The sequence below is a fragment of the Giraffa tippelskirchi genome, chromosome 10 (assembly GCF_054371585.1).
Source record: "Giraffa tippelskirchi isolate mGirTip1 chromosome 10, T2T-mGirTip1v1.2.pri, whole genome shotgun sequence".
Lineage (NCBI taxonomy): Eukaryota > Metazoa > Chordata > Mammalia > Artiodactyla > Giraffidae > Giraffa > Giraffa tippelskirchi.
The window spans coordinates 67971493-67986895 of NC_137284.1; the positions used below are offsets into that span (position 1 = coordinate 67971493).

Below are 15403 nucleotides of genomic sequence, written 5' to 3' on the forward strand. Positions count from 1 at the left end.
AAAGCATTTTCATCCTTTATATTGGAAAAATCACTGCTTGACTGTTGGGTTATAAAGCTTTTTTATACATTTCAGATTGAAGAGGTTCCAGGAGAGTTCACCCAGGATGATTTAGCAGAAGATGATGTCATGCTGTTAGATGCTTGGGAACAGGTAAAACTGTATTTTGTTCATAGCGAGAGAGTGTGCTTATAGTTGGGAGCTGATACAACCTTCTTTGAGAAATGGCAAGTTTAATAATAAATAGACCCATGGATTTAGGCTATATTTAAAAAAACTTTCCACAGTTTGGCAAAAAATAAAACTAATGCATATGGCAAGTTGTTTTCTTAAGCTGGAAATAATTCCATGGCTATCCATCTTTGGCTGTATAGTTTTAGGTGAAAACAACAAACAAACAAACAAACAACTGTTTTTCATTTATTTGTAAGAGTCATTTGTTCCTTATTTATTCAGACATTCATTCATTCTTATTTATTCATACATTTAAGTAATAAAGGCATTAGTGGGTTGCAATGCCTCAGGGAGACTGAAATATTCAGAATTTCTCTTGAAATCTGACAAGAATTCATAGGAGACCTCTCGCCTGGAGAAGAAACAAACAGAATACTTTTGAATCTACGCACTAAAATACATTACTGTTAATATATATATCTTTATTTGTAGCAAATTAATGGTGATTTTTTGTGTCACACCAATGTGTTGTGTGTTAGTCGCTCAGTCCTGTCTGACTCTTTGTGACCCCAAGCATTGTAGCCCACCAGGCTCCTCTGTCCATGGGATTCTCCAGGCAAGAATACTGGAGTGGGCTGCCATGCCCTCCTCCAGGGGATCTGCCTGACCCAGGGATCAAACCCAGGTCTCCTGCATTGCAGGCAGATTCTGTACTGTCTGAGCCACCAGGGAAGTCATACCTGAGAGTCGTTTTCTTTTAACATCTATGTAAACTAATAATGGCTTCTCTGGTGGTTCATTGGTAAAGAATCTGCCTGACAATGCAGGAGACACAGGTTCAATCCCTGGGGTTGGGAAGATCCCCTAGAGAAGGAAATGGCAACCCACTCCAGTATTCTTGCCTGGAAAATTACACGGACAAAGGAGTCTGGAGGGCTAGAGTCTATGGGTTCACAAAAGAGTCAGATATGATTTATCAACTAAAGAGCAGCAAATTAATAATAGTGACAGGGAAAAATAAATATGTTAGGAGCTACATTATATAGAACAAATATAAAATTCCTGAATTAGGCCTAGTCTTTAGTCAACCACAGAGATTTGTTACCTTTAGGTCTGTTCTTACTTGCTAAATCATTCAGTTATATTATACTTTAGCTTCTTGGTCTTAAATTAGCATATTTGAATTTGGGATCTGGTCACAGATTCTCCCTAAGTGAATGGATCACTTATTTCTAGATATGAAATGTAAAACCTCATGTCAATAAAACACCTTTGTGTATTTAAGAATTACAAAATAAAGTTTCGTTATTCAGAAGAATTTAATCTTTTCCATTTGTAGTCAACTCTGTTGCTTCCATAATCAAGGATGCTTTAGAATATTTCCTGTACTACACTTCATTTTTTTTTAACTATACTTTTTATTTACTCAGCTGCGCTTTCATGGTTTGTTCTGTGCCTGCAGGCAAATATTCTAGCACTTTCAGTACAAATTAGAATATAATCAAAACTAACTTGACCAAAATTTCTCTGCCAACAAGTGATCTTAAAGTGATTTAAACATAAGGGAATTCAGGAGAATTTTTCATCATTGAAGTACACAGCCTACATTTGACAAGAAGGATACATGCAGAGTTTATATCAGGTTTTAAGGAATCAGTATTTAAATACTAAACAATATTTGGGCTTTCCTGGTGGTTCAGAGAGTAAAGAATCTGCCTGAAACGTGGGAGACCTGGGTTCGATCCCTGGGTTTGGAAGATCCCCTGGAGGAGGGCATGGCAACCCACTCCAGGATTCTTGCCTGGAGAATCCCCATGGACAGAGGAGTCTGGCAAGCTGTAGTCCATGGGGTTGCAAAGAGTTGGACACAACTGAGTGACTAAGCACACACACACATAGCACTTTTACCAAAGTGTGACAGGATACCACAACATAGGAGAAGACTAGGTTTAAGTTAGGGGTTCCTAAAGGGAGTGTGGGGTGCTCATGAACAAGCTACTTGTGGCTCCCTCGGGATAATAATATGGGAATAATGCCTGCTTTACACACCCAAGGAATTTGTGTGCAAAAAAACCAGCTGGTATGTTGTTTTCAGGAAGGCTCACTTTATAAACTAGAAAAATACTATATAAATATAAAATACCAGAATGTGATATCTGGAGTCAAACTGGCTGGATACAAATTCAGGCATCTCTTAATAAGTGTAGACATTAGGAAAGAGACTGAACTCCTCTGCACCTGCATCTCCACATCCCTGACTTTGGGGCTGTTGTGAAGATTAAGCGAGATGGTATGAGAAGCACTTTGCATAAGGCTCACACCACATCTATACTCCCAAAATTATGAGTATTATTATTGCTTCATTTTGCAGATTTTTATTTGGATTGGAAAAGATGCCAATGAAGTTGAGAAAGCGGAATCTCTGAAGTCTGGTAAGCTGGATCCCATGGGCAATTAGAACATAATTCTGAACAGTTGTTACCAAGTTCCTGATTTCTCTTTGCACCACATCCTCCAAAACCATGTATCAAAACCAAAAAGAATCAGAAGAATCTTAGCTTTCATCTTCAGAACTAAAGAGTAGTGGAATTTTTTTAAAACTGAAGAATTTCAGAATAGGAATAAGAAAATTATGTTATCTAATTTAGGATATAATGATATCAATTTATTCTGAGACTTTTAAATTCATTTTTTTAAATTATGGAAATAGTAAAAGCTCCATAACTCTGATAATCTAGATTTTTATAAATTCCTTTTGAGGAATGCTGTTCTTTCCGGCAGTACTTTTTTTTTTTTTTTGCATTATTGCAAAGTAAAGAATAATTATGCTGTAAGGATAATTCCATAAAATTTGGAATTTTTTTCAGGCAATAATGAGACATACACATTCCACATGTGAGAAAATAATAAAGAATTGTTCAAATGGAGTAGCACTGGCTACTTTGGGCCAATGAAAATTTGATTTATTCCTTTTATTGGAAGGCTTTTCATTCTTTAGTTATTTTACTTTAGTTGAAACTAACCAAATTTATTTGTTTTTTAAACTCTTTTTAGCCAAAATATACCTTGAGACTGACCCTTCTGGAAGAGACAAGAGGACGCCAATTGTCATCATAAAACAGGGTCATGAGCCACCTACTTTCACAGGCTGGTTCCTGGGCTGGGATTCCAGCAGGTGGTAAACTGATTTTTGTAGGAAAAAAACAAATATAATGGGGCAGCCGTCCCATTGCTGTTTTAGGGGGGTAGGAGGAGCTTGTTTGACTTTAGAAAATTAACCTCAGCCATATGGCTATTTTTCAGTGCTTAGAATTGGTTTGAAGTTTCTTTTAAACTGGAATTTTCTTATGTTAATATTTTTATAACTTTTCTTATGGATCAATATTAGCTCTGCTGGACGCTCACATATCTTTTTATATGACTTTTTAGAGGGGAAGAACTATACACAGCCTAGGGGAGTGTGTCAGCAACTTTTACAATTCAGGAGCCACTAGCCAAACTCCTACTTTTAATACACCATGGAAGAAAGTTACACCTGCCTTTGAGGTTATTCTTCTTTCTGTGTGTTGTGTTGAATCACCTATCTGCAGTAAGATTTCTGTTAAGATGGTTTTAGAAGTTAGTTATTTTCCTTCTTTAGCTGATGTAACGGTGATACTATTAACTCCAAAGCATCATTTCCTAAGAGAAACTTTACCTTTTTGGCCTTTTAAGAAGGCTTTGAAAGCACAGCTCTCTCTTGACAAAATGATTTATATTCTTACCCACTGTTACATACATCTATGTATTTGACAGTACATGTTTAACGTCACAAAAGATACATTCAAAAAGGCTTCACTAATACTGTCTTTTATCATTAAAATACATATCTTTAAAAATGTGACATGTTGTGACATTTTATTCAAGTGTGATGTGTGAGTTAATTACACGGTTAACTTTAAAGTTAAAACACTTTTACATATAAATAAATATGAATTTAATTTTTAAAAACTCATTCTCATTAAGTAGTTAGAATTAAACTTTTCCATTGTTATAGAGTTAAATATCATAGTGTAAATGAAACCCAGGCCCTGTTAAAAGATAAATAGAAGCGTATTAACCATTTTAAAAATATTTTTTGCGCAAAAACCTTCTTGGATCCAGCAGTGCCAAACCGAGCACTGGGGAGAGATTTTCATGGAGAAAAGGTGGCAAGAAAGCAAGGAAATTACTGCTGATTGGCTACAGCTTGAAGCCTAGTTGATTGTGATTGGCTGTCCTTAGGTTTGGATTTCGTAACCTGTGAGGCATTTACAGGCTTAGATCTTGGTTTGCTTCCGGAGGTGGGAGCTTGCTCTATCCAATGGGTCTGAAGCCTAAAAAAGCGGGGAGATTCTTCGGGGTTCTCTCCTGTCAGCACTGGGCTACAAAACATTCACCTTAACAGACCCAGCTGTTTAAGCCTGTGCTGTGAAAACATGACTTTCTCAAATCCCAAACGCAAGCACTCGGAGGCAGGGATGGCAGTGCCTGAGGAGGCAGGTGCGTCATCAACACAAGCCATGAGGGAAGGACAAAACCCTGGGGGCGGTCACAGAAATTACCAGCAAAAACAGCTGCTGTATCATCAGTCCTGCGTTAGTCAACTGAAGGGCTGCTGGTGGACAGCGGGGATAAAGAGGATTTGTAAAAATTACCTGAAAAAGGTGAGCTAAGGAATTCCTTTTTGCATTTCACACACAAAACTGATGTGTCTGGAAGAAACGCCTGCAATACGTGTGAAGTCAGCCTAGGGCAGGGGAACCAGTCTACTTCTAAAAAGAACATTTGGTGGGTTATAGCTGGGCCGTCGTTCTGTGATATCGAGTAGCTTTAAAACTCCAATTACGCGTAAACACATAGGGAAATTAGTCTTTTGGATTTGAAATGCAATTTCATACAGCCGAATTAATAAATATAAAAGCTACATGATTTATTTTCTATTTTTCTAGAATGGAGCTATTGCTTACTAATGTTTAATATGAAAGGTTAGATTGCTTTATTGTCTCTGATTTTCCTCAGAGATTTTTGGGATGAAAACCTATAACAAATTTAGCTCTCAGCCAGTGCTTTACAGACCTTTCTTTGCTTCAAAAAATATAGCAAACTGGTGTGAAATTTGTGACCGGAAAGAACATTAGTGAATCCAGGAAAGTCAAGTACTAGTCAGAAATAAGTATTTCTGATTTACTACTTCTTCTGAAGTAGCATGCTCAGGAATTTCAAATAACGAATCGGATCATGGCATTAACTTTGAACAAAAGACCAGGAAACAAAGAACTTATGTAAAATGAACTATTGTTTTGTGTCTGAGCATTGTATGTTTGTTTTGCAAGATTGTCCTAGAATTGGCTTCAAAATAGTTTCTGTGCTGGACAGATTACTCAGAGAGATTAAATTCTAGTCAAAAGAAAGAAAAGAATGTTAGTATTCATTGCCTATAAGGAAGCACATCTTATAGTTTAAAAACTGTATTTTCAAAATGTTTTTTCTTGCTCTATCTTTAGATTTTTTTCCCATTATGATTTCTCCCTTTTTAGTTTTAAATACATGTTAGATATTTTAAAAGTACGTTATGTATTTTATATATTTTCTAAAACAGTCTCTCCTAAATACCATCCTTATTGTACTGCCTAAAATATTAATAATGAAAAGCTTTGGTGATGAAAGAAGAAAAAGAAAAGGTTGGGTCCACATTTTATTGTATATGTCTGGATAAATTCCATATGGTTCAAAAATTTAAATGTGAAAATGAAACTGTGAAAATAATAGACTAAAACTTGGAATTCCATTGTAATGGGGAGATAATCTCTCAAGAACTGATAGAATAAGAAAATCAGTAAGGATCTAGAGATTTTGAACAGCTTTCTCAGCCACTTTAACCTAATTGATGTGTAGTGAACACTTCACCAGTCAAGTGCTTAGTCGCTCGTTGTGTCCAGCTCTTTGCGACCCTATGGACTGTAGCCTGCAGACTCCTTTGTCCATGGGGATTCTCCAGGCAAGAACACTGGAATAGGTTGCCAGGCTTTCCTCCAGGAGATCTTCCCAATCCGGGGATTGAACCCAAGTCTCCTGCATTGCAGGTGGATTCTTTACCATCTGAGCCACCAGGGAAGCCCCCACCAATAATGGCAGTACATGTAATTGGTTTTTAAGGGCACTTAAATTATTTGCCAAGAGAGAAAATATTCTGGACCATACAACAAATTTCAACAAATGCTAAGTATTGTAATCATACAAACTGTATTCTCTAATTACGATGGAATTAAAATAGAAATAACAGCTAGATATCTTTCTAATCTGCAAATGTTTGGATAAATGAAAAAATCACAAGGGAAACAAATTATTTTTATCTCAATGAAAATTGAAATACAGCCTATTAAAATGTGTGGGATATAGCTAACTCTGGGTTTAAAAAGAAATTTATAGCACTAAGTGCTAATATTAGATAGATAGGCCTCAATGATGTAAGCTTCTACCTTAAACTGAGTGAATTAAATCTAAAGGAAACAGAAGAAAATGATTAATACAGACTATTACAGAAAATGGGGGAAAATATAAATTTATATATACTAATATTGGGAATAAAAGAGGGGTTACACCACAGAATCTATGGACACTGAAAAGAAAATAAGAACCATAATTTTATGCTTATGAATCTGACAGTGATGAAATGGGCAAATTCTTTGGAAGACAGAAACTAAGTTAACTCAGGAAGAAACAGAACTTAAGTAGCAACACATTGTTGTTGTTCAGTTGCTGAGTTGTATCCTACTCTTTGTGACCCCATGGACTATAGTCCGCCAATCTGCTGTGTCCATGGGATTTCCTAGACAAGAATACTGGAGTCAGTTGCCATTTTCTTCTTCAGGGGATCTTCCCAGATCAGGGATCAAACCTGAGTCTCCTGCATTGCTGTGCAGATTCTTTACACTGAGCCACCAGGAAGCAGTAGCAGCACATACACACTTATTAAAGAAATTGAATTCATAGTTAAATGTCTCTGGCAGAAAAAGGCCTAGGTCTAATTGGGCTTCACTGGTGACTTCTATCAAGCATTTGAAAAACAATTATACCAATTCTGTACAAACTGTTCCCAACAATAGAAGATGAGAGAACATTTTCTGAGCCATTTATGAGGCCAGTACTACCCTAATATCAAAGCTAAACAAAGAATTATAAGAAAGGAATGCTATATGCCAATATTCCTCCATCAGTTCAGTTCAATCGCTCAGTCGTGTCTGACTTTTTACAACCCCATGAATCGCAGCATGCCAGGCCTCCCTGTCCATCACCAACTCCCGGAGTTTACCCAAACCCATATCCATCGAGTTGGTGATGCCATCCAACCATCTCATCCTCTGTTGTCCCCTTCTCTGTTGTCCCCTTCTCCTCCTGCCCCCAATCCCTCCCAGCATTAAGGTCTTTTTCAGTGAGTCAACTCTTCACATGAGGTGGCCAAAGTATTAGAGTTTCAGCCTCAACATCAGTCCTTCCAATGAACACCCAGGACTAATCTCCTCTAGGATGGACTGGTTGGATCTCCTTGCAGTCCAAGGGACTCTCAAGAGTCTTCTCCAACACCACAGTTCAAAAGCATCAATTCTTCAGCGCTCAGCTTTCTTCACTGTCCAACTCTCACGTCCATACATGACCACTGGAAAAACCATAGCCTTGACTAGACGGACTTTTGTTGGCAAAGTAATATCTCTGCTTTTAAATATACTATCTAGGTTGGCCATAACCTTCCTTCCAAGGAGTAAGCGTCTTTTAATTTCATGGCTGCAATCACCATCAGCAGTGATTTTGCAGCCCAAAAAAATAAAGTCTGACACTGTTTCCCCATCTATTTCCCATGAAGTGATGGGACCAGATGCCATGATCTTAGTTTTCTGAATGTTGAGCTGTAAGCCAACTTTTTCACTCTCCTCTTTCACTTTCATCAAGAGGCTCTTTAGTTCTTCTTCACTTTCTGCCATAAGTGTGGTGTCATCCACATATCTGAGGTTATTGATATTTTTCCTGGCAATCTTGATTCCAGCTTGTGTTTCTTCCAACCCAGCGTTTCTCATGATGTATTCTGCATATAAGTTAAATAAGCAGGGTGACAATATATAGCCTTGACGTACTCCTTTTCCTATTTGGAACCAGTCTCCATACACAGATGTAAAAATGTTTAAAATTTATCAAATTGAATCTACATTGAATGGATTTTATCCCAGGAACCCACTTAAACATTTAAAAATTAATTTCCATATTACCAGACTAAAAACAAAAAAATCATATGAATATCTGGATGGGTGCAGAAAAGTAGTTGATAAAATTCAACAATCATTGATAATGAAAACTGGGCAAACTAGGTGTAGAATGGAAGTTCCTTGATGTTAAAAAGGTATCTATAAAAAAAAAAATGTACAGCTAACATCATATGTAGGTTTCCCAGGAGGCTCAGCGCTAGAAAATCTGCCTGCGATTGTAGGAGATTGCAGGTTTGATCCCTGGGTTGGGAATACCCTCTGGAGAGGGAAATGGCAGCCCACTCCAGTATCTTGCCTGGGAAATCCCATAGAGGAGCCTGATGGGTCTATAGTACGTGGAGTCACAGAGTAGGACACGACTGAGCACCACCAACCAATATCATATTTAAGAGCAAAAGACCAAATGTTTTCCCACTAAGACTGGTATGAAATACTGAAGTTTGTTTCCATCCCTTCTGTGTTTTTCTGGAGATCCTAACCAGGCTGTGAAGGCAAAGTTTCTCAGTCTTGGCACTGTGGACATTTTGATAATTCTTGCTCTGGAGCTCCCATGGGTGTTACAGGATGACTGGTAGCATCACTAGCTTCTGTTTAACAGATACCAGTAACCGCTTCCTCCCCTACCCCTTCTGCCAGTGTACTTTTTAAAACTGTCTCCAGACATTACAAATATCCTTGGTGGGAGCTGCTGCTGCTGCTGCTAAGTCACTTCAGTCGTGTCCGACTCTGCGACCCCATAGACGGCAGCCCACCAGGCTCCGCTGTCTCTGGGATTCTCCAGGCAAGAACACTGGAGTGGGTTGCCATTTCCTTCTCCAATGCATGAAAGTGAAAAGTGAAAGTGAAGTCGCTCAGTTGTGTCCGACTCTTCATGACCCCGTGGACTGCAGCCTACCCAGCTCCTCCGTCCATGGGATTTTCCAGGCAAGAATACTGGAGTGGGGTGCCATTGCCTTCTCCGCCTTGGTGGGAGAGAGAAACCAAATTGCCTGCAGTGGAAAACCACTTCATCATGGCAAGAGAAAGAATTAAAAGGCTCACAAACTGGCAAGGAAGATGAGTATTGTTGCTGAAAGTGATGTGGATGTTAATAGTTTTAACTGCTCCCAGGTGAATACAATATGCAGCCAGGCTAAATACCTCCTAGAGCCTTCTGCAAATCCCATACAGTTCTCTCCTGGCTTCACTATCCAGGGAGACTTCTTATATTCATTCAGATGCAAGAAGCAGCAAAAACTGTAGCTGTTTAGCCTTCACAGTATTTGATAACCAGCAAAACATCTCTTTGACTTAAAAACTCTGTTTATGTTCTACTGTTGCCTCAAATCCCCAGCAGCATAAGATTTACTTTCTGTTTACTCTAGAAATACTAATAGCATCAAAGATGAAAATTATCCATTTGTGAACTTCTTCAAACATTGTTCTGCCTGATTAAAGCAAAAATTAAGGAAAAAAAGATACCTTCAAGACTTCCCTGGTGGTATAGCAGATAAGAATCTGCCTGCCAGTGCAGGGGACACAGGTTCAATCCCTGGTCCCAGAAAGTTCCACATGTCATAGACCAACCAAGTCCATATACCACAACTACTGAAGCCTGTGCGCCCAGAGCCTGTCAGGAGAAGCCCCTGGAAGCCCCAACTGGAGAAACACACACAGCAATGAAGATCCAGCACAGCCAATAATAAATACATAATTTTAAAAAACCAAAAAACCCTTCAGAGATGCGTGCATCTGTATAGCACAGTAGAGGGCACTCTTTGTTCATTTTAATAAAGAAAGATTTTGCTAGATCTTGAAAAGACTGAAAAATACAGTCAATACTTACTTTTGTTTTAGACTGGAAATGAAGAGTACTTCTGAGCAGATCGGACACAACTGAGTGACTTTCAAAGCAGGTCAGATGTGGCTGTGGAAGTATTTTATACTGTTTTCCAATTTTGAAGTTCAGTGGAGTGCAGTCATATATTGCTTTTATAATATATTTGCTACCTTCTAGGCTTTCCTGGCATGTATATCCTGAGGCATGCCCTTTTCCAGGGGATCTTCCTGACCCAGGGATCGAACCTGGATCTCCTGCATTGCAGGTGGATTCTTGACCATCTGAGCTACCAGGGAAGCCTAACAGAGTGCAACCATATATTGCTTTTAAAATATATTTGCTACTTGCTAGGCTCTCCTGGCATGTATATCCTGGTGTGTATGTGTGGTGTGTGTGTGTGTGTGAGTGAATGTATATATATACACACACATACATACATATATATATATATATACACACACACATATATATATATCTTTCTGAGATAGATATATATGAATATATATCTATCTCATTCTCTATATCCTGGTCTATAGCCCAGTGCTGGCAATACAGCAGAGGGTAGATAAGGATACCTTCCCTCAGTGAAGCTACAATCTAGTGGGTAGAAACAGAAAGATGCAAATACTAAAATCCATATTCTGTCAATTAGTCGTGTTATGAAGGAAAACAAGGCCAGGGATTGTGAGATAAGCAATTCTGTTTTAGATAGAGTGAACAGGAAATGTCTCTCCAGGGTGGTATTTGGACAGAGACCTGGAATAAGTGAGGGAATGAACTGAAGGTTAATGGTATGTGTCATCTTGACTGGGCTATGGGATGCCCAGTTATTGGGTTAAACATTATTTCTGGATACATCTGTGAAGGTGTTTCCTGGAGAGATTAGTATTTGAGTTGGTGGACTGGGTAAAGCAGACAGCCTTCCCCAACGTGGGCAGGCATCATTCCACCTACTGAGGGCGTGAAGGGAACACAAAGGTGGGGGAAGGTTGGATTGGCTCTCTCTGCCTGACTGCTTGAAGTGAGACATCAGTCTCCTGCGCTTGGGCTGACTTACATCATCAGAATTCTTGTTCTCAGGCCTTTGGACTCGGACTTGAAATTTATACCACCGGCTTTCCTGGGTCTCCAGCTTGCAGATGGCATATTGTGGGACTTCTCAGCCTTCATAATCGCGTGAGCCAATAACTTATAATAAATCTTATTTTGTATAGATAGATGTAAGTAGATACCGAGATCTGTATCTATTTGTCTATCCTGTTGGTTTTGTTCCATGGAGAACCATGACTGGTGACTAACACAGAGCCTTGGGCACATCTCTGGTTGGGGCCTTTCTATGCAGAGGCATAAGAAGCTACTTGCTTTGCTTAAGGAATTGTGAGGAAGTCAGTGTGACTAGAGTGATGGAGAGGTGGAGAAGTGTGGGAAGCGAAATCAGAAAGATTAGATCATATACAACTCGTGGCATTTTCATTTTCCCTCTGGATGGGATTTAGTGGAATGACGTGATTTGTCTGACATTTTCAAAGCATCACTCTGGCTGTTGAGTTGAGAAGGGACTGCAGGATGAAAAGACAGAAAAGAGAGGCCAGTTAGGAGGCACTGATTCTAATCCCAGACAGAGTTGATAGTGCTGGTGGCAAAGAGGGATTGGATTCCTATGTGTTCTGAATATGGAGGCAGTGAGAGCATAGCGGATTTGACAGAGGATGTGAGAAAATGAAAGAAATCGAGTATCAGAGGAGCTGTAACTTACTGAGCTGGGAGAGTGGAAGGAGAAGGTTTGAGTGGGGAAATAGGAGCTGCATGTGTTTATTTTTGAGACGCTTATCCTCTTGGACAGTTAATTGAAGTTGTTGAGTAGCTGTTCTAGTTCAACAGAGAATTCATGGCCGTGGGCGTATATTTGCTGTGAGTCAGTGTATAGATACATTTGGGGACTTAAGAGTGAATGTGATGACCTAGGGTGTGTGTCAGTAAAGAAGACATCTGCGTGGGTAACTTGAGTCCTGGGATGTTCCAGCATGTAGAGGTGAGGCAGAGGCAGCAAAGAGGATGAGAAAATCCTGGTGAGGCAAGAAGAAAACCAAGAGAGTCTGTGAGAGACTGCCTTGTTGAGGTTCTCCATATCCTTTAGTTACAAACATGAATTTCAAAGAAACAGCAGCCTTTGTCTTTCTGATCATTTCCTAATGTGTGCTAAGTCGCTTCAGTTGTGTCCAACTGTTTGTTACGATATGGACTGTAGCCCGCCAGTTTCCTCTGTCCAGAGGATTCTCCAGGCAAGCATACTGAAGTGGATTGCCATGCCCTCCTCCAGGGGATCTTCCTGATTCAGGGATCGAGCCCACCTCTCTTATGTCTTCTGTATTGGCAGGTGGGTTTCTTTACCACTAGCGCCACCTGGGAAGCCCTGTTTCCTAGTAGCATAACCAAATATTCTTGTGAATATTCTAGTGGATACTTATGGGGTATTTATCCCCAAATAAGGTGGTACCTAAGTAGTGATTTTCATCCAGTGTCGATTGTACCCCCCCCCGGGGATATTTGGCAATGTCTGATGGCATTTTGGTTGTCACAACTGGGGGACAACTAGCACTACTGGCATCTAGTGGGTAGAAGTCAGGGATGCACAGGAAGGTCTCTCCCAACAAAGGCCTGTCTAGTCTAAAATGTCAGTAGTGTCAAGACTGCGAGTCCCTAACCTAGAGTCATTACAGTGCAAAATGAAAATGCACTGTTACTTCAGAGAAAATTTAAGGAAATAAGCTAAAATGAGATACTACCATATGGTAGGACAACTGCCTCGTTTTTTTGTGGTTTTTTTTTCACATGTTTCACATGAAGGACTAAATGAAAGTTCTTAATTAATTAACTAAATTTGCTATATGTTTTTGTCATCATGACACAGAAACCCTATACCCAAGATTTAATTGTTTAACAGATGGATAGGGAATTCCCTGGCTGTCCAGTGGTTAGGACTCCATGCTTTCACTGCCAAGGGCACAGATTCAATCCCTGGTCAGGGAACTAAGATCCCCCAAGCTGTACCAGCGCAGCCAAAATAAATAAATAAAATAGAATAAAATAAGATATATGGATACAGGTAAAGAATCCACCTGCAATGCGGGAGACCTGGGTTCAATCCTTGTGTTGGGAAGATCCCCTGGAGAAAGGCATGGTAATTCACTCCACTGTTCTTTGATATTCTATATTTAAAATTGATATCGTTGAATCATGGTATATTTATTTCCTATTGCTGCTGTGACGAATTATCCCAAATGTAGTGGCTTAAAACAGCATAAATATATCGTCTTCCAGTTCTGGAGCTCAGAATTCTAAATTGGGCCAAAGAGTTACATCCCTCCTGGAAGCTTTGGGGGGAAAGTTCCTTTCCTTGCCTTTTCTGGGTTCTAGTGGCCTACCTCCTGCATTTCTTGGCTTGTGATCACTTCTTTAGTCTTTAAAGCTAGCCGTGTAGCATCTTCAAAGATCTCTTTCCCTATCTGCCCTCTGCCATATGACCATCAGTCATTTCTCCTTTGCTGACTCTTTCTTGCCTCTTCCCTTCACTTATAAGGATCCTTATATTTTCTTGGACCCTCTTGAACAATCTTAGATAATCTCCCCTTCTCAAAATCTTGCATTTAATCACATTTGTAATGTCCCTTTGCCTTGTAAGGTAATACATTCACAGATTCAGGACAAGATGTGGTCATCTTTGGGGGTTGTTACTCCACTGCCTCACTGGGTAGAAAGATATACAATGAAGCCAGTATTCTAGTTGGTTGGCATAGTGGATAAAAGCTGATAACCTGGGAAAGCCAGTGCATTTTCCTATTCTCTCTGTCCTTCAGCTTAGACTCTAATTTCTAAAATAGAAAATAAATATAATTGTAGCTAGGGGGAAATCTGGAGAAGGCAATGGCAACACACTCCAATACCCTTGCCTGGAAAATCCCATGGACAGAGGAGCCTGGTAGACTGCAGTCCCTGGGGTCGCTAAGAGTCGGACACGACTGAGCGACTTCACTTTCACTTTTCACTTTCATGCACTGGAGAAGGAAATGGCAACCCACTCCAGTATTCTTGCCTGGAGAATCCCAGGGATGGGGGAGCCTGGTGGGCTGCCGTCTATGCGGTCACACAGAGTCGGACACAACTGAAGTGACTTAGCAGCAGCAGGGAGAAATCTAGTCAATATTTCATCTCTTTCCTAATCCTTGCAAGAGAGTATTCTGGTTTCAGCCTGACCCTCTTACAAATAGATGCAGAAAGAAATTTTTCATACTAGGTTCTCATAAGGCACTTGCTATCTTCACAACTAGAGTAACACTGCTAAATATTGTATCGTGAGACACTTTGGAGACAAGGGAGTGGGTATGACAATTTTTTAGGGTCTAACCAACAATAAAATAGTTTGAACAATTAAACACCTAAATTAGTAAGATCATTTTTGAGCTTTGGAGTTTTTAAAAAAATATTTATTTATTTGGCTGTACTGGGTCTTTGTTGCTGCATGGGCTTTTTTTCTAGTTCCGATGGTGAGTGGTGGCTACTCTCTAGTTGCATAGCCTTCTCGTTGCAGTGGATTCCCTTGTTGCAAAGCACAGCCTCAAGGCACACAGGCTTCTTAGTTGCAGCTCTCAGGCTCTAGAGCACAGGCTAAGTAGTTGTGGTGCACCGGTTTAGTTGCCCTGCAGCATCTGGGATCTTCCCAGACCAGGCATTGAATATGTGTCTCCTGCATTGGCAGGCGGATATTTTACCACTAAGCCACCACAGGAGCCCTGAGCTTTGGTTTTTGAGAGCAGTAAATTTTATGTATTTAAAGAGCCAGTAGTAACATTGCTAGAATGATAATATTCTCAGTGAGTCATCAGAGACGTTAGCCAAGTGACTTCTAATGGTATATAATATTCAACCCAGATTTGAATGAGAATAATTATTATTTGATATCATAACTTCTGAGTTTTAAAGTGTTTCAAAAAGGTCATGTTTTTATAATGTCAAGTATTATTTTACATGGGGCTTCCCTGGTGGTTAGGTGGTAAAGAATCCACCTGCCAGTGCAGGAGACACAGATTGGATACCTGGTCTGGGAAGATCCCCTCGGGAAGGAAATAGCAAT

General features: G+C 39.7%; 1 protein-coding gene across 1 annotated transcript in view; it reads left to right on the forward strand.

Moving 5' to 3' along the window:
• The window catches only part of SCIN (scinderin), an 89618-nt gene extending 85566 nt beyond the window's left edge, over window positions 1-4052 (forward strand). Inside the window, exons 14-16 of the mRNA XM_081535383.1 lie at window positions 76-153; window positions 2546-2606; window positions 3229-4052. Coding sequence (XP_081391509.1) covers window positions 76-153; window positions 2546-2606; window positions 3229-3356 — 267 coding nt within the window. The 3' untranslated portion in view covers window positions 3357-4052. The remainder of the gene's footprint in view (window positions 1-75; window positions 154-2545; window positions 2607-3228) is intronic.
• The last annotated feature ends 11351 nt before the right edge of the window (window positions 4053-15403 follow it).